Source organism: Branchiostoma belcheri, unplaced genomic scaffold, assembly GCF_001625305.1.
Source record: "Branchiostoma belcheri isolate BF01 breed outbred unplaced genomic scaffold, Haploidv18h27 scaffold9, whole genome shotgun sequence".
Taxonomy (NCBI): domain Eukaryota; kingdom Metazoa; phylum Chordata; class Leptocardii; order Amphioxiformes; family Branchiostomatidae; genus Branchiostoma; species Branchiostoma belcheri.
In genome coordinates this window covers 100,405-128,113 of record NW_017804575.1, presented here as the reverse complement: position 1 = coordinate 128,113, position 27,709 = coordinate 100,405, and the positions used below count along the sequence as shown (strand labels likewise).

The following is a 27,709-nucleotide window of genomic DNA, read 5'->3' as shown; positions in this document are numbered from 1 at the left end:
GCTATTACGCTAGCGAAAAGTCGTTTCTTGTTTGCACAATGACGGCAATGAAATTTCTTCTTCTAGAGGTTTAAGTGTGATCTCCTACAGTACAATAGTATCCCCGGAAGGTGAAAGACGATTCCAGTTGTACGGGAATTGGTATTGAAACAACCGGGTTCGTTGCATAGGATCTAGCTTAGGTCTGTGACTTTGTTTTGGTGCTGGGAGCTTGTGCTTTGAAGTTATCTTGTTCTCCGAAAGAAACGAGTCTTTGCATTTTGTACTTGAAATCTGAAGACGACCGAAACTCGCTGCCAACCGAGACGGCACCATTCTGTCACCACCATGCTGATGTGGATGTCAGCACGCAGAGGTTCTCAGCAGTGGAAGCCGAGAGGACACAGGAGAAGAAAGATGAGGAGGGCCCGAGCCAAGATGAACCAGTGTCTGCCATGTTTCATCGTCACAGCCGTCATCATGGGTTTCTTCTGCCAAGGTAGGTTCTTCTCAAATCACAGTCATCTAGAAACGGTACACCTGGATTGAATGATTGATGTAATTTTCTAACACAGGAACTGACACAATGTACAATGAAGTCGCTATAAAATTGACCAGAAAATTGACTTTGAAAATCCAGTTTCCCTGCCATGAAATCGCTTTAGTCACCTTCAACAGTCACCATGTGTTAGCATCAGTACATCAGGAAAGGCGCGCATTTCAGTTCACATTGTTTTCACTTTTTTGTCGAGTCAATTAGTCCAGACCATCTTAGTATTCAGCTAAGGTAAGCAACACCGGAGGAAACTTAAACAGATTAGCCTAAATATAAGACGAAACTGACACGATATACAATGAAATACAATACGTCTTTATTGGTTTGTTACAATTCAACCAACTTAATTAAATCTTGGCTGTGAAATCTGAACCATACTCAGACTGTAACAACAAAGACAAATACCTGTTATTGCTATGAAGTCAAATGCACATTTTCCAGCCATTCGCACATATGGGACTGTCCCTAGTGCTGAAACATCGGTGCACCGATTGGTATAATTATAGATTCTTCTTTCGTCGTTTGTTGCACTGTCTGAAAACAAATCTTGTGTTGTTTTCAGTTTGAAACTATTAATTTCATTCTGGTCATACTTCAGACGTGGATGCCTGAAAATGATTTCAGTGATTTTTTTGTCTATTTGTTATGGATACAGAAGCAACCAAGAATATCTATTTCCATATCTACCAAATCTATGTTTTGAGGTTAATCTAAAGAAATGCAGGTTAATATGATAAATGTAGGTCATGCGTCACTTAAATCCTGATAGAGGGTCTAATAGATAATATGGATGGGTGAGGGTAATCGGTATCCAATATTTGGTAATAAGATGATAGACAAAATAATGAAAATATATCGACATGATTTAGCTCTGATATGACCTGCAATGATTAAGAATGGGAACATGCTTAAACTAAGTATGAAATAAGTATGAACGATGTTTACCGCTGCTCGTAAAGTATGATGAAAAGGGTTTCCGCGATCAGCGAATTCTACATTAATTATGTTCTTACATTCATGCCATAGCGTTTGGTGCTACCAACACAATATATTTTCCGAATGAGAAGACAGTGGCAACTTCAATGGACAGAAACACAAGAGGACATTCTTAAACATAATTTTAGGATTTTTTAAAATCAACATTTCATGACTAGACATGGTGACGGCTCAAGTTATGTCAACTTATATGCCACCATGGACTGTTGTTGGTTTAATTGTATATGTTTTGCATATATCTTAGATCATTCTTCTGTTTCTCTTATTTTACTTATTGTTTAAGTTATTGTTATGTGAATAAGCTGAAATAAGTATATAAATAAACATATCTGGATCCGGGAAACAACGTTTCAATCAAGAAAAGACATCGTAAATATAGATACAATAAAAAAACTTTAAGCAGAAACTGCACAAAGTCAATTTTTACGCACACTCTAAAGCATGTCTAAATGAATTCCCTGAGCTCCGTTTCTCCACTTCCTTGTAACGTTACCTTTACGCAAGCTAAGCTTTAAGCTGTCCTCAAAGATGGGATTTCGTGCAGTGATCATTTCGTGTTCAGATGATTTGTGGGATTACGACAATAGAGACACCCGAGATAAAGCCAACCGACAGGCCATCTCCTCCTTCTGCCCATTTCACGGTCGTCGACAACAAGTCAAATTACGTACGGCATCATCACTCCAGCCGTACTGAAACCCATTAGACAAATGACATGCGAAACATTAGCCTACTCTGCCTGTCTGAATCCGCCACCTCATTACCGGTATGTAATGAGGACTGAGAGTCACATCTGTCAACTCACCTTGTCTACAAATGTCTTTTATGTAGAACGTTATCTTAGGCTCTAAAACGGTGAGAGAGAGGGTATTCAGCATGGTGTCTATGTAAGGGTCTGTCAACTCTCCTTGTCTACAAATGTCTTTTATGTACATGTAGAACGCTATCTTGTGCCCCAAACCGGTGAGAGGGTATTCAGCAGGATGTCTATGTGATAGTAGTAAGGGTCTGTCAGCTTCCCTTGTCTATAGAAGTTGTTTTTTAAGAACGTTGTCTTAGACCCTAAAACGGTGAGACAGTATTCAATGTGGTGTCTGTGTGGTAGGCATATTTGTAAGATGGTGAATTATCAGGTATCAACGGCAGTACATAATGTCTGTCAACTTTCCTTGTCTACAAACGTCGTTTGTGTAGAACATTATCTTAGGCTCGAAAACAGCGAGGCAGTATTCAATGTGGTGTCTGTGTGATAGGCGCATCTTTCTAAAATGGTAGATTACCAGCTTTCAACAGCAGTACATATATAGTGTCTGTCTGCTTTCCTTGTTTACGAAAGTCCTTTATTTAGAGCATTATCTTAGGCCTAAAACGATGAGACAATATTAACAACAATATTCAGTGTGGTAGGCATATCTGCACCGTTGTAATTTACTAGCTTTCAATGCCACTACTTTGCATTTGGTAAGCTGTTAAACTGGCTTCCCCAACTGCGTGGAGAGATAATACAATGATCAAGCTTTCAAAACACTCATTCATCGCCATCCTTTTGCATAGTCATACATATTTCGTACCATTTAGCTCATTGCCTAGAAGTGGTCATTTGGCTTTACATTATTGACCAACACCGCTAAATGTGGCACGGAAACCAGACAGAACAAAAAACTTGACCAGTTTCCAGTCCAACTATGGCATAGCGCAGTGTAATCAGAACGGTCAACCAGAATATTTTATTGTTTGTCTTCTCTTGGCTTGGCTTCGTTTCCGAAGATTTTTTTTATTTATTGTTTGTATATACGTTTAATTTACATACGTCTAATATTCTGAAGCCCACATATCTATTTCATCAACTGCTACTGTCGCATGTTAATGTTTCAGTATACAGCTTTTCAGCTAATTCTGTTAATATATATATTTTAGCTCAGCTTGTAATATCTTAATGGATTTGCCCGTGATTTTAACCAATTAAGTATGCCCTGTTAATTCGCCAAACCTGTTAATGTGCCATACACCTACTAATGTACCAAATGTACATTTCATCCAATGTAATTCAGGGCTGTCAAATGTTCTTTGAATAAAACCCATTATCACATTATCAAGAAAGACGCAGCAGGTTGCCACTAATGACAAACTGTGTAATACTAATAGACACAGCTATTGTACTATGAATTGCTACCGTCCACAAGACATTGGACCTTCAAATAGTGATGATAAGGCCACACCGATTTAATTTTATGGATGACATCCACGCGCGCATTGATTTTCACCAAAAAAAAGATTATACGTCCTCCCTCCGAGGCTCTGGCCTGGCTCTAGGCCTGGGTAGTCTATGGTAGCTGGTGACAATACGGAGCCTGTGGTAACTTTGGAGGACGGCACCCAGGCTGCCAAGCTGCACGACTCAAGAACTCAGTACATACGTACAGTGCCAATTCATAGATTCCGCAAAAAGCCAGCATGTGCCGGATTGTCGCATATGTCGCTATGTACTGCGGTAAATTCACAATACCCGCTTTGTATTCCTGTGGTTTAGCAGCATTTTAATTTTTGGCCGGAATCTTTTTATTCGCCCGCGCGCACTAGTTTGGGGGTCTTCAGAGGATGTTATCCATAAAATTCGGTGTGGCCTAAATGTAGTTCATAGGGACGATACGATACCCGAGAGACTCTAAGTATGGATTGTGATAAACTACAAAAGTTGGCCTGATTCCTGGACCCTTACGCCTTTGATTAGATAATCTAATCAAGAGCTAGGTGAGGCATTTCAACAGACAGTTCTTCAAATTGCAGTCGCGGTTTTCATTATCTTTTTATCGTCGTCTGAATATTATTGGTTCTAATTCCGGCATCCGCGCATTGTTGATATGAATATCATGAGAATGGAATGAAAACGGCGTACATTAATCATGCACATCCCCGCCCGTCTCTGGTGAGATGTTTTTCCAATTTTCCGCTGACAAGGTTCACGCACCGTGAGAGCGGTTTCGTCTGTGGTTTCAAAACAGAGAAAACTTTCTATCCATCATGATATATTTCTTACGTGAGAAATACGGTGTCTAGTGCAGACAGGGGGTACAAAGCCTCCACCAGGCCTTCCTAGGGGGGTTAGGATAGTAGAATCCGGCAGAAATAGTGTCTGACTGTCTAGGGGAGTGGGCGGTCATTGCTCTGCAGAACTCACCCAACTAGTTCCACCACTCAGAACTTTTAAGCGTTCCACTAGGTTCTCCACTAGCTCACACAACTTCACCATCCAAATTCCTTGTTCGAAATCTTTTTGACAGTGACAGTTTCTTTCCCCGTACGGCCAAGCTTTGGAATTCCCTCCCTGACAAATGTTTCCCACCAACCTACAATCTACAGGCTTTCAAATCAAACGTAACGTTCACCGCCATCTTTTTACATAGCCATGTTTCGTTCTCTCATCTTTCTAGTTCAATGCCGAGAAGTGGTCGCATAGGCCTTGCATTGAACTACTCCATTAAAAAGCAACAACAAAGAGATGCAGTACAGACCACGGACCCAGGACACCAAGCTAAATTGGCTGACGTCGTTTCAGGTTCCACTCAATGTAGCACAAACAGTACAACTGGCTCTGACGTTTGACGAATGCGTCCGACTATGGGACTAAATTGGAAAGGCGATAATTTATTCCCAGTCCTTGGCAGTGAACAAAGCTGATTTGGACCTTATTGATATCCTTGTTAACACACCTTCTTAAGTATAATAACTCGTGTGGATCAACACTTGACGAGTAAACGCTCCATCATTTTGACGCAATGCACCAGCGATGGTCTCACCACGCATTAGTAACAGTTATGCAGTGCCACTGTTCGTTTTCGTCTGACGAAGGGTCGGTGCCATTTGAAACGGTCGATGCCATTTCGCTGAATGGTCGATATCATATCCGAGCATATTATAACTTTTTAAAGCCCCAAAACATTCAGAACGTATAGAAAGCAATATTCTACCTGCAAATTTACGACAGGATTGTGAAAAATAAATATTATTACTGAAAAAGGACAGAACTCATGCTCGGATTCAAACAAAGACAACAAGGGTCAAATGGCGGATTCTAAAATCCTAATAATTTTTTTATATATTCTAACATGTAATCACAAGACGTTGTGGGGACACACTCAAGTTTTTTCAACTTATATTAATGCATCCACCAGTACAGGGGACAATACAATACTCATTTTTACCTGAGCGAAGTGAGGAAAGTTGTATAAAGTGTCTTTCCCAAGGGCACAAGGACGGTAGAAAGTCAGGACTCGAACCCGGGACCTCTTAGTTCCGAGTCGAGCACTCTGCCGTTACGCCACGCGCCCCCACGAATCCTAATCTTCTACGCCACGAAACTTCACAGTTGTGACGGAGCGTTCTAGAAAACTTCAAGTTTGTCGTTCTGCTAAATAGCATCGACCGTTTCAAATGGCAACGACCGTGTATGAGACTGAGATTTAGCAGCGCGGCTACATAAGGCTGGCAGGCGGTTAAAAAAGAATGTTAAAACCGCGACTGCAACGATGGCTGGCCGTAAAGTAGAGCATCGCAAAGACAGCGATTTATATGGTCGTCTTTTTTTAGGTACAAAACTTTCACACAATGTAGGGTAAAGCATCAATCACACATACAGTTGGTAGATATCAACATCAATAACTGTCAAAACAGGTTGTTAGTGTTAGAGGCGGTAGGCAGTGTTCCAGGAAGATGGGATATAAGGAAGTTATCACCTATAACAACACTTATCAGTCTTGCACGCATGTCTCTACCTTACACATGCCGCCTATCAAGAGGTGGACATGGTTTTAAATCTTTGAAAGTTCGCATTAAAACGCCCAACAGCATCAGCTATACAGTTACATGTACGTTAGTACATTGCACATCTACGTACTAACTACGTACCCTCCGTGTGTCCGTATAAACCCGTTTGTCTGTCCATCTTTCAGTGTTTTCTTGTGTTGTGTGTTCGCCGGTATGTGAAAACAGGAAGGGGAATTTTGTAACCGCAGATTGACCTTAAGGTCAAGTTGGAATTAATGATGGTCTCCCCGCAGGCTGGGAGGACATGAGTCCACTCACACAGTTACTAGGAGTTATACCCACTCGGGGCTTGTCACAACAAGCTCTCAGGCTGCATGGTTTCTATCCTAGGTCAAGAACGTCAGATCATCCATCCTCCTTGTTTTGTCAACAGATTCACCAAAACTCTAAATACTTCCCGGAGGTTTGTTGTTAAACCAAGCCAGGAAAATATTTGTACACAATACGTTGGTGAAGTTTAGACATCCAGGTAATAAGGAACGCCAAAACAGTTACTCAAGCAACAGGATATATATGATTTTGGAAACGGTGAGACGTTCCATGTAGCATCCACTACCTTTTGTCAGTTACGCTGGAGAGCTATCAAATTCAGCAGGGTTACAAACGCTATTGATTGATACACAAATGAAGCGAAGACAAATTTGTGATAGTCCAAAAGGAAACAAAAGTTAAACATAGTCAAAAAAGGGTTGATGCAAATGAGTCACAAGTATGTTTGTATGTTTCTTTTCCTTGTTCTACAGGGGTGGACAGCGCGTCTGGTGAGTTCGCCCGGAAGTTGTTATCGGACCTGTTCCAGAACTACACGTCCTCCATCCGGCCTGTCAGGAACACGTCACGGCCCATCACTGTCACGTTCGGCGTGGCGCTGGCGCAGATCATAGACATGGTACGTACACTAACGTCACCGTAGTGACACAGATCATACACATGGTACGTGCACTAACGTCACCCTGGTAGTGAGATCCTGGTCACATATGTGGTGCAATCGTCGTACGATCGAAAGGCCAGAACATTCTCTTTTCATTATGTTTACCGAAGGAAACATATTGTTTTTGCCACGTTTCTTCTTCTTCTTCTCCAAACCAAAAAGGTCAATGACCTGAACCAGACTGTCTGTTACTATGGTAACTAGTGTTGGGTTACATCATGTTGCAATTTTATAGCAGGAGGGATTTTGACTTAGGACGACCCACGACTAATGTGACCACGCCGTAACACTTGCTCTGAAGGCTTTCAGCACCAAGGACAGGTCCGATGTCAAACCACTTGTTGTGATAGCGTTCAGCACCAAGGACAGGGCCGGTGTCAAACCACAGTTATGGCGGGGTCACATTCAACCATAGATACACTACACTTGTGATAGCGTTCAGCACCAAGGACAGGGCCGGTGTCAAACCACAGTTATGGCGGGGTTACATTTGACCATAGCTACACTAGCACTTGTTGTGATAGCGTTCAGCACCAAGGACAGGGCCGGTGTCAAACCACAGTTATGGCGGGGTCACATTCAACCATAGATACACTACACTTGTGATAGCGTTCAGCACCAAGGACAGGGCCGGTGTCAAACCACAGTTATGGCGGGGATACATTTGACCATAGCTACACTAACACTTGTTGTGATAGCGTTCAGCACCAAGGACAGGGTCGATGTCAAACCACAGTTATGGCGGGGTCACATTTGACCATAGCTACACTAACACTTGTTGTGATAGCGTTCAGCACCAAGGACAGGGCCGGTGTCAAACCACAGTTATGGCGGGGTCACATTTGACCATAGCTACACTAACACTAGTTGTGATAGCGTTCAGCACCAATGACAGGGCCGGTGTCAAACCAGGGCCGGCGTGACCGCACCATCACTCAGAGCTGTACATGTGGGTCTCCCGTTAAGCCATTATTGGAAACCACACTGTGATCATCTAGGTATACAATATCCACGTAATCCTGCCCATTACCCAGTACACAAGGGGGATCTAGAATGTGCTCCACTCGACAGAAACGGTCTGTACGGGAGATTAGAAAGTCTGGGGATGGAGCTTGTCTGGAATACGGTACAGTGTGTACTTCTACAGCATTCCGTATGTCATACAATTCACCATGTACCAAAACACGGTCTGTGGAATTCTACGTGCTGAAAGAAGACATACAGACATCACATTTAACATCCTGGGGATGGGTTCTTCTGTCTGTAAAACTCATTGTACCGTGTACAACAGCATTCCGTACGCCATAGGATTCACCATAACACGGTCTGTGCAATTCTACGTGCTAAAAGAATCCACACAAACATCACAGTTGACAGAATCTGTCGTGTAACGGTCTGTACGGAAGATTAGACAGCCTTGGGGATGGATTCTGCCTGGAATACGTTGCGGTGTGTTCTTCTACAGCATTCCGTATGTCATACAATTCATCATGTACCAAAACACGGTCTTTGGAATTCTACGTGCTGAAAGAATACATACAGACATCACATTTAACAGCCTGGGGATGGGTTCTTCTGTCTGTAAAACTCATTACACAGTGTACAACAGTATTCTGTATGTACGCCACACGATTCACCATAACACGGTCTGTAGAATTCTACGTGCTACCAAAATCCATACAGATATCACAGTCAACAGAATCTGTCGTGTAACGGGTTGTGCGGAAGATTAGACAGCCTCGGGGATGGGTTCATCTGTCTGTGAAACTCATTGCGCCGTGTACTACAGCAGTCTGTACGGCATACGATTCGCCATAACACGGTCTGTGGAATTGTCCATGCTGAAACAATCCATACAGACATCACAGTTAACAGAACCGGTCGTGTAACGGTCTGTACGGAAGATTAGACAGCTTCGGGGATGGGTTCTGCCTGGAATACGGTGTGGTGTGTACTTCTACAGCATTCCGTATGTCATACAATTCATCACAACACGGTCTGTGGAATTGTGTATGCTGAAACAATCCATACAGACATCACAGCTAACAGAAACTGTCGTGTAACGGTCTGTACGGAAGATTAGACAGCCTCGGGGATGGAGTCTGTCAGTGAAACTCATTGTGGCGTGTTCTACAGCATTCCATAACATGGTCTGTGGAATTCTACTTGCCGAAAGAATCGATGCAGACATCAAAATTCACTTCTAAACGTTATCAACCAACATAGAATGATAAAAGCCTGAATGAAAAGAAAAAGAATAAATTTCTATTAATTACATTGTCTACCTTTTTGACAATAGTAGACAGGGCCATTTCTGGTAAAATGTTGAACTTAATTCCAACACAAAAATTAAACAGAGATCAAACTTTCAGCGACCACTGTCGCCTTCATCAGGATAATTAATGACCAACCGGTTACAGACAAATTGGTATTAACAAGAGTGTCTATTTCTAAAAAAAGTTTTTTTTACGAAACTTTCGTGTGTGTAGTCAGATTGGATTAAGGTTTTAGACGGAAAAAGCTATTTAGAGTTCCCTAGACTAGCTTGACTGATCACAACACATACCTAAGGACATACAGTGATGCAAAGAACTGTTTCTGACATATCCTAAGCGTATTATACTGATGAACGACCGCGGTAAATCTAGGCATGGTTTGAGTTTCAATGCATGCCTGGCTTTCCTATCATCTGCATATAGATGACGAGGCTATAAAATGATGATATCACTTCGCCATGTGGACGATTGAATTCCTGTGCATCAAATAAATATCAATCCGAAAATCCATCCCTTTCATTTGGTACGTTAGATGAAACGGTCCCCCACGTATATTCCACCTCATTGGCTCCATTATAATGCTTGGCAAAATTGATTGGGGCTCTCCTTCTATACACGGTGAAGTAAGTGGACCAAATAATATGATTTTGTCACAGTACATGATCTTAAGGGAACATTGTATGTAACATTTGTGCAACAGAAATTGAAAATATCTTTGTGTAATTGTAATTTACTTCCACTTTTAACATATTTATGCAACGAAGTCACATTTCTGACATGTGTATAGTTGGCGCTCAACATAACTCAAACGAGGCGCACTCAGTTTGTGGTGCCACCACAAAATACTAGAATGTAAACAACGACAACTGTGTTCCCAGCTTTGAAACACATTCATACAGTATAATATTTTGGTACCTCCACTTCCCGAATGACGCCTATTAAATTTACAATGGAGTAAGGTTGATTTTTAAATCAACTTACTTTGTAAAGAAATTAATGACAAGAAAATTGACTTTTTGTATCGTCCTAATGTTGCCTAATACAGCTTTAAAGTAAAGTTTGGTACACTAGTTTTCGCTAAAATGCTAAAGATGCATATCAGATAAAATTTTAAAAGATCTATGCACTGTGTTCTTTAGTAGGACTATGAAGAAGATGTTGACCTACTTGGCTGTTAGATTTATCCCCCACTGTGTGCAATAATCCATTAATGTTGTCCACGCATAAAGCCAGCATCGATAAGACGTGAGTTATGGTACAGGCAAAAATGCTTTGTCCTACTGTCCTGCTTTCTGGGGATCACTTTTACGTGTGCGAAGCAGTTTTTATTTCCTGTGGCTGTAGAATCAATCAAGCTTTATTGAAACTTTATTTATGCCCGAAGGCTAATTGCAAGAAAGCTCACAAATATGATAACGTGAAAAGTAAGTGACTGATCAATAGATGTAACTGATGTTTCTACTACATTATCTGGGGGAGTGACTTTTTTTGGAGGCGGTGCCTACTGAAGGAATGAAAGACCTTTATTGTACATTTATGCTCGTACAAGCTAAGTACAGGTCATGTTTGAATCACACAATACAAAATTACAGAGAGCACACTATACATACCAATGGGTTGGACTACTATGTACAATTTGTGCAATTCCAACTTCTTCTCGCTTCTTATAAATAGTCCTATGTTTTAATGATATGTGATTTTGTGAATTCACAATATAACGTAGTTTGTCAGCTTAATTCCCCCTACTCTAGTTCATTGCCATTAAGAAGTGTGGGTTACTGAATTTTGCTCCATTTCGCCCAAGACACTAGCTTATATAATTTCATGTCACGGCTGATTGTGAAGTTTGAAGAGATGTATTCTGATGTTTCTCGCGCAGTATGTTGGATATACGCACTGCTGAATGGAACTCAAACTAAGAAGGTATACATGCATGATTGCTCACGTGCAACCAGCGGGGAGGATGAATTTAATACAAAGGCTGATCTTGTATATTGCTTGTGACTACATCACATACTATCAGAGTATAGTGGTTGGTTTCGTAATGCAGTGTTTCTTTGATCTAACTTCAGAGGTCGCACGGCGCAAACAACTTTTTTTCTTTTAAAATTCCAGTTCGTTTCTTCGATCTTCTTCAGCCCTTTCATCAAAGCTCAGGCCATGTTGATTTTATTATATGGATAACATTCTCTGGGAATTCCAAATCTCGCGCGCGAGCGTGCGAATAAAAAAAAGATTGGCAAAAAGTTAACTTCATTATGAAATCTATATGCATATGGCGGTTGAACAAATGATTAAACACCCAGAGTATGGTATGGCGAATAATAGACTCTTAATTTTCATTTCTTAGCATTTTATTCCTTCCCTTCGGAATTGATGTTGGCATTCTACGACATTAGTGTCGTTTTCCAATTTTTTTTTTGCAATTTATAGCATGTATTTGTTCATTTTGCAGCTGGTTTTTACGATTTATAGTATGGATGAAAATGTTTTATTTTTTGGGAACGGACGAAAATTCATGCGCGCGTGGATGTCATCCACATAATCAAATCAACATGGCCTTATCCACTCTGGTAGTCCCTCCACGCTTCATGAGCCCATCTTCACCCCAGTCTTCAAAATTAGATTTCTGCTGTGATATTACTTCCATGATCAGATAGCGCCAGGACATCACTCTACTCCGGTGGTCCCGACAAAATTGTCTCCTATCTTATTCGCGCCTCGGAGATTGCTCCTATTAAACCAACATCCACACACACAGGAAAAGTCATTACATTTACTGATTGGAGTTCAGGCCGAACGAAATGGGGATGTTTACAACAAGTTGATTTGGTGCTCACTCCGCCCATGGCCAGAGGCTCTTGGATAATCTGCACTCGACCGAAGTTCGTTTCCGTAAAAAAAGGTCACCTGAAGCCACGTGATGAGAAAGAAATTTCGACCAGTCGTGTGGCGTAGAGACAGAGAGTTCGGCTCAGAACCAAGAAGTCCAGAGTTCGAATCCTGCCATGCCATGTGAAACTTTACACGACTTTTCTCAGTTAACTCAGGTGAAAATGAGCATATCTATTGTCCGTTCATGCGTTTGTTCGCATAGAAATAAGTTGAAAAACTTGAGTGTGCCGTCACTATGTCTTCTGATAAATGTTAGAATTATAAAAAAATCGACCAGCAAAGCAAACTAACCTTTCCCCTGAGGCGTCTACTACATGGGCCATACGTTATGTGCTTTCCGTCTGATATCAGACGTGAAAATGTCAGAATCTCGCAAAAAACGATCGATCATATTGACATTTTTTCAAGATTCCAACATTTTGCGTCGCTTTTATATTGATGGAGCGACATTCTTTGCGCTTTATCTGCTGCAGAAATAGTGAAAAATGAAGTCTCCCAAAGATCTAACATTACACGAGATGTCTCACAGTCTAAAAGACGATAATGTCGGTAGATGAAACAGGTTCGATTTCTTTTTAGAATCAATATACATGGCATAAATGTCCTTTATTCGCACTATACAGCTTGCGTTATCATGAAATTCCATCTGTAACTGTGTTAGTCAGAGTTAAAACTACTATATGTGGTAGTCACAGTTGAAACTTTTGTCTACTGAGGAAGACCAGAGTGACTGGTCGAAAGCTCTACAAGCTCTACAGCTGGAACAAAAGTTTCACATTGAGAAACATACTTGTGTATTGTTTATCATTCAACGCAGTGAAGAGAAAAACATTCTCAGCCTTTGACGTGCTGGATTTCTTTTAACCTTTTCTTGCACCACCTTTGCCACACATTGAGAAGACTACTACGCGTGAAGGTGCCATCTGCAACCACTGGCACGGACAGACGATAGAGTTAGAGCGACATAACAGCACGTCTGGTGCTCGGAGCATGTCGGTTCCTATTAACCTCTGGTACAGGCGAAAACGCTGTCGGCATATTTTACGTTCTAGAAGGTCTCTTAGAGGGACAACAAGGATGTGTCCGTCTAAGCAGAACGGCTGTAGAGCAATCTAGCAAAAGCTATTTTGTCAATCCGCGAGTGCGGAGAAAGACTATACGTTTATCTATATATGTTTAACTGATTTCAATACGTTAGATCCTATAGATAAATTCAATTACATTCTCAGGGGAGATAACCAATACAGTACTCAAATAGGAAAATACATTAAAGAATGTTTGAATATTAGAGACCACATGTTAGTTAAACCTTTAATTGTTACCAATGATATATATTGTGTATGTAATTTGCCACATACATATATTCTGTACGTAGGATGAAGTTATCCATACATGTATTTAACTTTGTTAGATCTTCAGTTGTAGAAGACCATACGAAAGTCCCTGTACTTTTTGTTGTGTCAATAAAAAATCTTCTTCTATAGGCTACCATGTCCCCATTTAGATCTGTGTCTTCAACAAATTGTACACACGAAAAAATACCCGGTACAAGTCAAACAATAATGGGTAATGTGAAGAAGATATTATGCGATATCATTTTTTCCGTCGGAATAATGTGCCTAAATGGTTAATTACATATTGGGATCACACTGTTAGCAGTAATGATCAAGCTTTAGTGCACAGTAATAATTGCACCAGTCATAATGCATTGCCCTGATGAAGATGACAGACGGCCATAGAAACGCCGGCTCCTGTTAAACGAGTGGTTGAGAACTTTGCTATTCAATCATTCACAAACCTGATGAAATTATTCACGGATGGTTAGTTATATCAGTGCTTCAAATTGTTTTTTTATTCCAACATGTAATCACCAGACGTGGTGACGACACACTCAAGTTTTTTCAACTTATATTAATGCCGCCACCAACACAGGGGACAAATACATGACAATACAATACTCATTTACACCTGAGCGAAGTGAGGAAAGTCGTGTAAAGTGCCTTTCCCAAGGGCACAAGATCGGTGGCATGTCAGGACTCAAACCCGGGACTCTAAGTTCCGAGTCGCGCACTAGTCTGCCGCTACGCCACACGACGAATTTGTGCTGACAGTAGCGTTTGACCATATATAGCATTACATGGCAGCTTTTTATAACTCCGTGGGGATCAAATACGTAGGAGAGGGTCGGCTCTCTACAATCTACAGACCGCTTAATGCCGCATTTCATGTCCTTCCTTCTAGCGGCACTAAAGGTATAAGACTTATCACCGGATAGACATGAAATTTTCAAGCACTTTAAGATATACACAGCCTGGTGCTGTGTGACAGTTTAAGTTTCTTACTTCTAATTCAGTGCAAAACAGGTGCTTTTAGTGATAGCGGCTTGATCTAACACGTGAGGATATTACAAATGTAACTGGGATGTAGAGTATCAGGGGTGAATGATTCTGTATTGAAACTTGAAGGACACGAAGTTTCTATAGTGACTGACGTCTTTGAATCCCCACGGCTTGTATTTTCTACTTGTACTGCAACGGAAGATAGAATAAATCTCTGGTCTATCTGTGGCAGACAGTCGTGTCCACTCGTAAGTCAGGAGCGATGAGTCATGGTTGCATCAGCGGGCCTCGATACTGACGTGTGCCGGCTGGAGACGGCAACGGGGAGCGGCAAGATGTTCTCTTAGCGCGGACCAACTCCCCTGGCACACCATCTGCCAATCTCTACTCTTTCCAGCCGCTTCCCGAAGTCTGGTAGAGGCTAGGACGGCAGGGTTATTTTATTAGTCTCTCAATTAGCTCTGACATCTAGATCTTTTATTAAACATATTCAAGTACATTGTAATGGCTTTATTGCTTGGCTAGTCGCAGAATTATAACTGAATTATAAACCAATATACAATCAATGCTGACAAGCTTACAGAGATGAACAGGTCACAAGCAATAATTGTCATACGGCATATGTTATATATTCAAGATATGAGATGGGATATAGGCACGTGCCTGTCCAGGGGTGAACTAAAAGCCATTTAATTTTTTTACGCGTGGGTGGTACATGTTGCGTGTAGTCATAGGGTGGATCCGCATGTTATGCTAAACTCATTATATTTTCTTTGGTTAGAACAATATATAACGTGTTATATGAACGTTATATAGACCTTAAGAAGTATAATACACACATTTAGTATTGGATATAACGTCATTACGTATGATCATGATTATTGTAAACATCACCAGCAAAGGATTCTTCGTCATTGCCAACAAAGCCCTTCTTGTTTCATGTCAGAATAGCACTTGAAAATTAAACTGTCTTGCCTCGATTTCATCCGTAACACGACGACCGTGACTTTCGGCCTTTTCAAACGCGTCATCCCTCACCAGAGGCGGGGCAAAGACGTCCGACGTCCCGCTCAAACCGACGTGTGTGCGCCGCAAGTAATAACTCCTGATAGCGCGGGTTCCCCAAGGCTGCGTATTGGGGCCAGCGATTGCATATTTGATAAATGTGTTTCTTTGGAGGGTTTACGCTGGAATTGGGAGAGTATCAGTCAATGTGGCTAGGGAATAGGAGTTCTCGACGGTTTCAGTACAATATGAGTACCTTAATTCAACCTTACTTCAGCCGTGTGCACCTGAAGTGCTATCGCCTAGCAATCTTGGTGCTTGTGATAGCGTATGTAATATATATGGTGTCGCTCTTCGTGGGGGAGTGGGGAAAACTACCAGTTAATTCTAATTAACTGGTAAAAGACAGCGTGGGTGTGGAATGACATTGGCTGTTCCTCTACCAGGGCTGTATGTATCCCCGTGCCTGCTACCCGGGCACACTAAAGGTGGAGAATTTTTAGACCATTAAATGAATACCCATAGTGACTCATATGAGTTTTTCAAGTAAAGCATCTGTCCTTGGTGCTGACATATCTGTTTTGTTGCTGAACTGCTGCAATCCTTCATTCATTTTATTACGTTTACCGAAGGAAACATATTGCTTTTGCTACGTTTCCTCTTCTTCTCCAAACCAAAAAGGTCAATGACCTGAACCAGACTGTCTGTTACCATGGTAACTAGTGTTGGGTTACATCATGTTGGAATTGTATAGCAGGAGGGATTTAGACTCCTGTTTGACTACATATATGAATGTGTTTGAGTACGAATTAACAAAGCAGACCATATGCGACGGCAAGCATGATGCATTTTCTTTGCAAATGTTACCTTTCTAGTTTTATTCGCTATCTAATCGCTAGTATACCAGTCAAACTAATGAATAGTTCTTCCCTCCTTCAAAGTTGCCATGAATGTATTTTTTTGATCGAACAGAATTTGATTTTTTCCTCTTTTTCAACTGACACTCTCCTCCAAAGTTACCTACCCGTCATGTCACAAGTACACATAAAAATAACACAAGAAGATCGAAGACCATTGCTCTCTCTCAAGCTCTGTCATCCGAAATCTATACATCTACACCAGATAAGCAGGGTACTGATGTAGTTCAACAATGTGTACCGCTGTAAGCTGCCCATTTTTGGCATTGATTAACGTGGTAGGGTCAATATTCTATTACCAAGGGAAAAATAAAAAGAGGTCGTTGTCCACATTCATTGTACTTGCCTTTTGCATGGTGACAGGAAAATTCTAAAAATACGACATGAACTTATAGTTATGATATCATGCCATGTTGGAATGTGGACAAATATTGAGTGCCCTTTATTTGCATGTTTTTGTCCATATGGGCTAAGTGCAATAGTTTCACATGAAAATTGTAAAGAATCATTACTTGTAATGTTCCTGAACAGTTGGAGAAATAAAACAATTAAAATAATGCTACACTACAATTATCGTTTACAAAACAGTCGAACATATAAATCTATTCTATCATATATATAAGCCTGCTACCGGGGCAAAATAAAATAACTTTTTTTACATTGTTAGATAGTGATATTCATTTATAGTGATTCATATGAGTTTTTGAAGCAAAGCATCTGTCCTTGGTGCTGAACTCTCGGTTTGGTTGCAGAACCTTCTTTTACTCCGCAATTCCTACTTATTCATTTTATTCTATTCTATTCACAAGTATTTTTATGATTTAGCAAAAAAAATAACTCACTTATATAATTATCTAAGCCCTATCCTCACACATGAAAATCAAATTAACGTCAAACAAAACCAAATGCAAAAACAAGGCAGTAACCACAATGAAGAGAAAAGAAGGAATTGCATTATAAGTTCATTTAGAAATCAAATAAAACGACCTGTCTGTAAAATAAAGTTAAAAACCACATCAAAAATATGTGACAGTTGTTGGAAGATGGCAAAAAAGAGTTACTCCCAAGGATAGTTGAGTATTAAGTGTTGTCAGTGGTGTTGTTTATTTCAAATGACAGGATATTTGTATAAAGGACGATAACATGTCGAGTTATTCGTTGATGTATAGTTGACAGTGTATGAAGTAATGTACGCCTTTCCCTTCTTTATTTGTGTAATCCTATCCCCGTACTTCAACTTGAATTTCCAGACAGCTAAGTCGAGAGGTTATCGTCCATGTAGACTTCTGTTGCATCATATGAATGGTTTCAAAAAGCCTGGATGCCTATCTCTGATCCTGTGGTGCTTAACTCTCACCCTGTGGCGCCTGAAGATCGTTTTTCTTCGCACGTACATGACCCTTTACTTTCTTCTCCATAGACCTTAAGACTCATCATTAATCTTTTTTGTGATATTAATGGGATCGTCTCAGACTGTGTAAAGGCCACGAATTTGTCACAGATAGTGGCGTGTAATCTTTTTATATAAATGCAGTTTAGGGATAATGGGGGTTTCTCGAGTTCAAATTTTCCCTTTATCTGTCAGCATGCAACGTTTATTTTTCACAGTGTGTTTCATTGGTATACATGTGAATTATGTACTGTTAGCAGGGGATGATACAATTTTTGACCTCTATTGAGTTGGACCATGGAACGGCTAAGACTTTGAGTTATGGACGATGATTTTGTTATGACATATGTGGATTTTTTTTTTTCATGTGAAATGTCCACTTTTGTCTCCCAACCGAATGGAACATGTCTTGTCCTGTATATGCTTTGAAATCAGATTTTACATCTTGTGAGGATATAAATAAATGAATGAATAGAGGTGGGTTTGGGGCCACTAAATAAACCAATACGTGAATAGTTTCATCGGGTTGGTAAGTCACCGAGTAAAGGGACTTTTTTTACAACCAAGACTTTTATTTGTCTATAGCAGCGAAACCTGTGCTGCAGTGCAATGTGAACCAGTCAGAATTGCTCTGAGGAAGGTGACAGACGGTCACCGAAACGTCGGCTGAATAAAAGACTTGGTTGTGTAAAAGGAGTCTCTTTACTCTGTTTTCAAGGCAGTACACCACGAGTTCTACCTTATTTGCTTAATGTCAATGTAGTTTGTTTCATTTCTTGTGTGTGAAACGTCTATGTGAGTGTGATCTAATAGAAATAAATGAACGATTCAACCAGGGCATATAACAAATACATGATATCTTTTAATGCGATCTACATTCAGTAGGTACCACCGCACCCTTGCAGTGTACATGTGCTGCATATAGATACATTCGAATTGGTGCTCTTACTGCCATTCAGTACTGTCTCACACAATCATATTAGTGTACATGGCTTATATGGCCGGCCAATGTGTCGTAGTCTAATTCATCAAACGTACAAAGGGTACAACGTACAAAATATATATTTACATCACTACAAATCTTCAAATTTCACAACACACCTTTCTGTAAAGCCCCTGTCACACATTCAGAACTTTCCTCTGACCTTGCCTCCGACCACCAGCCAACCGAGAATCAGATTCGAGCCACCCCTTTGTTTCGCACCAATCATGTTCTATTTCAGAACCATTTCCTAATGCTTAGGTCACATTATATCCAAACCGGGGCCCGACCGGGCTGTTTGTATGAATGAAAATTTAACATTTCATATCAGGAATATACAGAAATAGTTGCCATGATTGTTATTAGGAACTTTTCTGTGTTTTGTTGTCTTTTATATCGTATTTTTCGTTCCCAAACGCTGCCCGGCCGGGCCCCGTGTGGGAATTGTGACCTCAGCATAAGCAGTACATACCCTACTCCCAACCAGCCCCGAATGCTTTCCAAGCTACTCTCAACCATTGTTGGGGGGACTTTGTGAGGCCATATTTGGCTACTCCCCAAGCAGAGGTTTGGGTTTGGGTTATTCTTGACATGTTTTAGGCTTTTTATTATCGGGGTTTCTTTTTTGCAATGGATTTTTTTTTTTGGTTGGGTGAAAAAAAAATCCACTGCAAAAAAAAGAGACCCCGATAAAAAAGCCTAAAAACATGCAAAAAAATAACCTAAAATCCAAATCTTTGCTTGGAGAGTAATATTTGGCTATATGTGACAGAGGTATAAGTGAACGTGACAGCATGACCGCTCTTTACATCATACGTTTTCGCAGATGTAATACCTAGAGACTAGCATAAACGTACATGAATTAATTCACAACTAAGATTATCGCCACCTAATCATTCCAGTTCTGCTACATGAACCGAAGTTATTTCATTGATAATAATCTTGATTATATTCATTTATCATTGCACATCTTAACAATCTTAACAAAGTTTTAAGTGAACATAATTTTGGCAGATACTAATTAGCATTTAGTTAATGTTGTACGCCGAAGAGTGATCGTACCGGCTATGCAGATGCAGATACAGAAATATCAACCACGACTCAACTAAAATAGATTAAGACAACGTCAAGTAAAATCGTGACTACAGACCCTGTGTGGTTTTTGTCTCAGAGAAAAAAAAACATGGGTCTACATGAGAAATAAGCAGCCATTTAGTTCTATAGTGGAGAAGCAATGTCCTCCATTGCAAGAGCAAAATTACTTATTCACCACCAATTGTTGAACAAGAGCCAACGTTTCGATCAACATTTTTATCAGGGCAATTATGACTGGTTCACTGAGCAACCTTACTTTATTGTGGTAACAATATATATGCATGTCACAATTACTTAACGTAAGTTTGGGACCACATGGTAAGCAGTAACACCTAGCTTCAGTGCACAGTGAACCAGTAACACTAAGCTTCAGTGAACCAGTCATAATTGCCCTGAGACAGACGGCCATCTAAACGTCGGCTCCTGTTAAACAAGTGGCTGTGAATAAAGAACTTTGCCAATCAATCATCCATCAACCAACCCGATGAAAGAATTATTCACGAATGCCCTCCATGTAAGTAATGGCATAAGGATCTATCTCATGAATTTCTTCAAAATACTCAGTTTCTCTGTTGCAGTAAGTATGTGCATCTGCATCTTGAGCAGTTAACACGCTCATGCCCATGTTGTTCCCATGACTGACTCCAACACCAGTGTGGAACTGATGTTGTGCCACATTAAGGCCACGTGACGACTTTGTGCAATATATTGCCTCATCGGGAATATGCACATATGTGCAGGAATCCAAGTTCGAGTTCAGGTCGTTCAAAACGCCCTGAGCTCCAACCTGGTCTTCCTGACCGTTTTCAACTTGGTCATCCTCATCAGGGACGAGCCACATTCTAGCAATGACCCAATAAATAGTTAAGATCAGACCACAGATAATACTAATCGCCCCACCGACTATGCTAGCGAGCATCCAACCGGTTGCCATCGTATCCGTCAGTTGGGAGCTGTGTTGTGCTGGTCAGCTAGTTGCCGCAGTGGAGTATAGCCTTCTGATTGAACTTGCTGAACGCACTGTTGTCTATGTTCTTGGCTTGAAGGCGACTTGAGGCGAGAGGTCTTGCGACACTTTAGAGCTGTCGAAAGAGCGAGAAACATTTTAATATTCACATTGAAGACAATTCACAGACTGCGTGCACATGGAATTGTTACTAGATATTGAAATTTAAAAAAATACCAGAGTTTTCAAGTAGCATCCAATACTTTTCGTCACTGATTCGTGTGTGAGCCAGCCACTGACGAAACGTATTGGATGCTACTTGAAACGTCTGACAGATTTCAAAATTATCCAGTACCTTGACTTGAGTAACGCTACAGTCCCTAAGCTTGTGTATCTCATTACCTGGATGTCTAACCTTCATCGACGTACAGTCTACATGCACACATGGTGAGGCGTGTGCTTGTAGCGAAGCCCTTGATTGTCTGCCTCTTTTTTTGAGACAGTTCTTCGCGTGGTGACCCACGTGTGATTATGTTCATGAGATGACATCTTGTTGCAGTATTGTCTGAGGTCGGATATAAATAAAACCAGGGCTTACATAACGAACCGAACTCTCTGGAACGCTAGCGCTGTGGGTGTCTCATGTGGGAAGACACGAGAGCCCTATAAGCCTAAGGCCACAGCAAGTAATTTTTATGGATGACATCAGCGTGTATATGTGATATTCCCACTGAATCAAAACCATTTGTACAATGATTGAAAGCTTTTATTTTTCAAAGTTGTTTCAGTGAGAAAATTCTCAACAAGGACACGTCTTGCCACTTCTACCTCTTAGGAGGAAGTTCCATGCTGAAAGCTTCTTTCCAAGAACAACATCACTTTGGAATAAGCTACCTCGTGATTGCTTCCCCTATGAGTATAACCTTAAACTCTTCAAGTCTAAGGTCAACAAACATCTGTCCTCACTGGCTGTACTGTAACCCAAAACATTTTAAGTGGTTCCCATGAGCCTTGTTTTGTGGTGACTGATGAAGTATTACAAAATAAAAAAAATGGATGCTATAGTAGTTGGCAGTAAACTTAGCACAATAAATGTATCATTTCTTGATTAACAAGGTTTATGATGTCAAAATTTGGAAATGGAGGAATCTTGTTTTTTGGCGCGCCTTGTTTTTTTCGCCCTATCGCATTAGATTTGGAGTCTGCGGAGGACGTCATCCATAAAATTTACTTGTTGTGGCCTAAGTCTAAACCTCACTGTCGGAATGTTGAGAAAATAGAAGTGTACATTCACACGGAACCACTTGCTTTTTTAGACAACCGTGTGCCTGTAGATATAGTAAAAGTTCAGGGTACGAAGATTTTTGTTTATCTATTAAAATTCTCCACAAACTTGTGGGTGGAGTGAGAGGACAGGCAATATTTCACATTTTACTAGCTCTCACCCCGAAAACATACGTACATCATTGAACATTATGCAGAACATGAAACAACATAGTCAACCATGATTAAGCACATTGCACTATACATTATAACACGACAATATGATTCTTTCTGAAAGCTGTTATGATATGGTAGAACATACATATGTCATATATAAACTATCCAACAGGACTACTTCTGTTGAACCAGAATATAGTCATACTTCCTCACATTTGCCTAGAATTAAATTTCTTTCTTCCAACTTTCTATTTTCGTGTGCTAACTAAAGTTTTCTACTTTTTGCCACGGTGGAGTTTCAAAAGAATAAGCTTACCTGAAGAAACGGTGTGTCAAGCTAGTAAACTGACTCTCGTTGTTGAACCAGAATATTTTCATACTTCCTCACATTCGCCTAGACTTAAATTTCTTTCTTCCAATTTTCTATTTTCGTGTGCTAACTTAAGTTTTCTACTTTGTGCCACGGTGGGGTTTCAAAGGAATAAGCTTACCTGAAGAAAAGGTGTGTCAAGCTAGTAAACTGACTCTTGTCGATGTCGAAGTGAGGAGCAGACCAGAAGATGCTCTTGATATCGCTGGAAGGTGTGAAATGTGTTTCATAAGCCACGCTCTGTTTATATTCATGTTATTTTTTCAGCGCGTGCGTGAGTGCAGACATGTTCAGTAGACCAATCTGCACATGTTTTCACACGTGTGGACCCACGCGTGCACACATACGTGTACGAAATGTACTGTGTTTCGCCAAAAAACAGTTACTCAAGCATATAATTTTGGAAACGGTCAGACGTCTCAGGTAGCATCCACTACCTTTCGTCACTGACACAAGAGAAATTGTGCAGAAATTAAATGCAGGTTAATAAGCAAGAACTATTGATTGATATGCAAATAAGTGAAGACAATTTTGGAAGTCCAAAAGGATTATCGGTATTATGTGAGTCAATATAATATAATATAATACCAACGCCGTTCAGACCATTTGTAAATGTTGATATATATGACTGATGAATTGAGAAGACGAAGTTTGTTTTGTTTGTTTGTTTTTATTTATTTAACCAGGGGGATACATATCGCCCGTGGGGCGCTTTTCAATGAGCCCTGGGCCTGGGGAAGACCCCAAACAAAAACATCAAACTCAAACTAATACAAATAATCAACAAAAGTAACTTATAAAGTTACAAAAGTTACTAAATAATACAAAAGCAAGGTAACTTGTCTAGAGTCTAAAGTCTAAAGGCTTCGCGGATAGCTCACCGTATATTGAGCTCAACGATGTGACAGGAGGGCCAACAGGCAATAATTATTACTACACCACAATGTATCTACAGCACCCTGGTTCATAACTGAATGTTTCAGGTATAGACCACACTTTGGAACCGGCGAATCCAAAACACCGGCCTGAGGAAAGCTTTGAGTATGCCCCTTATGAGTCTCTCAAGTCTCAAAATCATGTGCTGTTATGCCTTCTCTGGACATGAGGCCCCCATTAACATGTTACATATATCCGCCACTCTGAACTACTTTAAAAAACGTTGTGTTTGAGAGACCTATAGTGCAGCACCCCCAGGTATGTATAGTGTAGATACGCAGAAGTGTGTTATACTAGTACGTAGGGACGTTACATTGAAGATCCTTTAGGGTAGCAGGTATATGAGACCCGGCGGAGTTATGTGAGTAGGATTAGGTTTATGACTCTTCCGCCCACTCGAAGGTTCCCGAAAGAGACCTTCAGGAGAAGATCATTGTAAGATGGATGTCTTCAAAAGCTTGTCTCTCTGAGGGGTTTCCCACTGGGCTGAAGTACGACAATGTGGCTGCACGATAAAGCCACTGACAGTACTTCTACATAAAGGTTGACTCGTGGGCAGGATTATGCGACGTTTTATCGGTGGAAACTCTAGGCACCGTTTGAATAGGAGGCGAGTTGAATTGTACGGTGTAGGCGGTTCGTTCATGATACTTCAGCTGAGCATCACGAGTCCGTCTGTTTTATTTATACAGGACAGCAGTCTTAGAGTCATTGGACCATTTTCTTACGAATAGATCGTCTCATGTTGAGCACACACCAATTAGATCCAGTGGAAAACCAGCAAGAAATAAGGTATTCTAGAGTTGCGCGAAGAATAGTCTATATATAAACTTTAAGATAGTCTGATGTACTCTCTTTGGGTCTAGTAGGGCAGAAACCTTGTTTTGGACAAGCCCTAAGTGGGTGACTTGTGTGGATGAAGCAAAAGACTTTCTCCTAGCTTGCCAGACATCTCTTCCCTCCAACTTGACATGGAGGTCAATCTTTGGTAACCAAACTACCCCCACCCCCTCCTGGCACTCTTCTGCACACAATATTTATAAATAACTTTATTTGCAAAATCATGCCCGAAGGCTAATTTATTGTACAATTCAAGTATAATACTCATTGCAATACAGTGACAGGAGACAGGTAAAAACTGTCTGGAAAAACTTCTACTAATATCTATAAAACACGCACACACAAATCAAAGCATCCATCCCCAGAGGCAATGACAGCTCTTATTCATACTGTCAAACTGGTATTCGTTTAATGCTGTGAAAAACAACTCGTCGACAACAATTCCAATACGTAATTTACTGCTGGGATGAGCTCTCAGCGTGGAAAGATCTCGCGGCTTACGCAAATCAAATAACATCAATTTTTATTCGCGTTAGTGTAATTACTTTTCTGTTATCCCATTATAGCTATTGCCTCTAGAGTACCGCGACTCCCTGACATCAGCTAGAGCGTTTCTGAAACAGCAGACGTTGGTTAGAGAATCCATCCTGCAAGTAGAATTCATAAACTTGTACACCAATGATTCGTCACTGATAACACATAAAAGAGTCTTTATCGGTATTGTAATCACGTTTCTTAGGTACCCAGACATCATTATCACCGAACAGAATAATTCTTAACGCATTCTTTACGCACATCTTAAAGCACGTGTACAGGTCCTGTTTATTCACTCGTGTGTGCCTTTATACATCTTTTAAGGTGTGCTGAAAGATTAAATTATTTTGTTATATGCTCGACATGTCGACGACATACAATATAAAGACGGGGAGGTAAACTCTTTTAGCACACCAACTCCATGGCATTTAACTGGTATGTTATCTGTCTTTTTGTCCAATTTGTACATTTTCCAACCACCTCTGAAGCCTGGTAGAGGCTACTCCTACACCCTAAACAGTCCTGTAGCTTGTAGTCGGAACTTTTAATCGACCTTGCGGCACACGTACACCGTCTCTTATCGTGTATCCAAGAGAGAACAGATTTGGTACACTCTGGGTCCACACCTCATCACGCACGAGTCGCACCACACCAATCTTGCACGATACACTCGTGTGATAACACCTTTCTGGGCCGAAGGTGTGACAAGAGGCCAAGCCGCATTCACTGCTGATTCCTGTACTCTTTTACTACGTTTTAGCACACCAACTCGATCAATGGCATTTCACCGGCATGTTATCTGTCTGTTTGTCCAATTTGTACACTTTCCAACCACCTGTGAAGCCTGGTGGAGGCTACTCCTACCCCGTAAACAGCCCTGCAATAGTCGGTACATATAGTCAACCTTGCAGCACACGTACACCGTCTCTTATCATGTATACAAGAGAGAACAGATTTGGTACACTCTGGGTCCACATCTCATCACGCACGAGTCGCACCACACCAATCTTGCACGATACACTCGTGTGATAACACCTTTCTGGGCCGAAGGTGTGACAAGAGGCCAAGCCGCATTCACTGCTGATTCCTGTACCCTTTTAGTACACCAACTCCATGGCATTTAGCTGGTATGTTAGCTGTCTTTTTTCCCAATTTCTACACTTTCCAACCACCTCTGAAGCCTGGTAGAGGCTACTCCTACACCCTAAACAGCTCTGTAGCTTGTAGTCGGAACTTTTAATCGACCTTGCCACACACGTACACTGTCTCTTATCGTGTATCCAAGAGAGAACAGATTTGGTACACTCTGGGTCCACATCTCATCACGCACGAGTCTCACCACACCAATCTCGCACGATACACTCGTGTGATAACACCTTTCTGGGCCGAAGGTGTGACAGGAGGCCAAGCCACGCTGCCTACTGATTCCTGTCCCTTTTGACCTCTGAAATTTCGTTCCTATGACCTGCCAAAAGACTGACACGTAGCGGAAACAGTTGCTGTACCGTTCTAGATAGGAGGTTACGTGAGCAAAGGTGCACAGGCCTGATAGCTTACCCTGTGTCAAAGGAAAGCACGCAGCTCATGTAGCTGTGACACTTATTTCCTTTTTACTTCAGCACACGTTATTGATTTCATATCACTTCTGTGCCCTTGATGATATGGGGATATGTTGTGCTGATATGTTTACAAATGACACGACTTTGAAAGTATGTGTGTAGCTAGTTTACTCTAGTTCAATTCACCTGTAGCGTGGAGTTTTAATTAGTTTAGGTTCGAAGTCCCGAAATCATTCCAGCGACACGGAAACAGTCCCTATAATACTTGATCTGTGAATATACTAGCGTAATAATATTCTTTCCCTCGGAAGAACAGTCCAACTCTTAGCATAATACTGTTAACAGTAGAAGGCTCCCCCCCCCCCAAAGTGCAGTCATCTATGTGTTTTAGTAGTGTATGTAAACAATACGTACAGTAGGTCGCGAAACGTCATGCAGCTAAGACTGACCAAGAACTGGAAAAGGCACAACTCGCATAGTAACAATTTGGGCCACAGTCCCGATTTCGTACACAAGCAGAAGACATGTTTATCAGTGCCATAAGTTGCGACGTAGAGGGCATCGGAGCAAGCCACTGACTTCGGCCCACCAGGCGTCCCTACCCGCCTGAACGAAGACGGGCTATGTCCTTGGTACTGAAATGGAGGTCCCTAAGCCAGGTGTGCATGCAAGGGGCTTCAGTCGGCGTTTCTGCGCGTGAATTATACTACAATTTGTCACAAGCTGCACGCAGCCAGTGAATCCTTTGTTAGACCCAATATACTGTGCCATCATTCTTATGTCTCTCCATGGCCAATAGAATTTTGGCCATGGAGAGAAGGTATACAATTTTGTGGCTACACGGAGGCAGCAGTAGAAGTTATGATCGTACGCATAAGCTCGTCAAGACTGATGTGAAG

General features: G+C 41.0%; 1 protein-coding gene across 1 annotated transcript in view; it reads left to right on the top strand.

Moving 5' to 3' along the window:
* The first annotated feature begins 327 nt into the window (after nucleotides 1-327).
* LOC109487560 (neuronal acetylcholine receptor subunit alpha-10-like) overlaps nucleotides 328-27,709 on the top strand; it is a 31,043-nt gene continuing 3,661 nt past the window's right edge. The window contains exons 1-2 of the mRNA XM_019791568.1: nucleotides 328-478; nucleotides 7,099-7,244. Of these exons, the coding sequence (XP_019647127.1) occupies nucleotides 328-478; nucleotides 7,099-7,244 (297 nt within the window). The remainder of the gene's footprint in view (nucleotides 479-7,098; nucleotides 7,245-27,709) is intronic.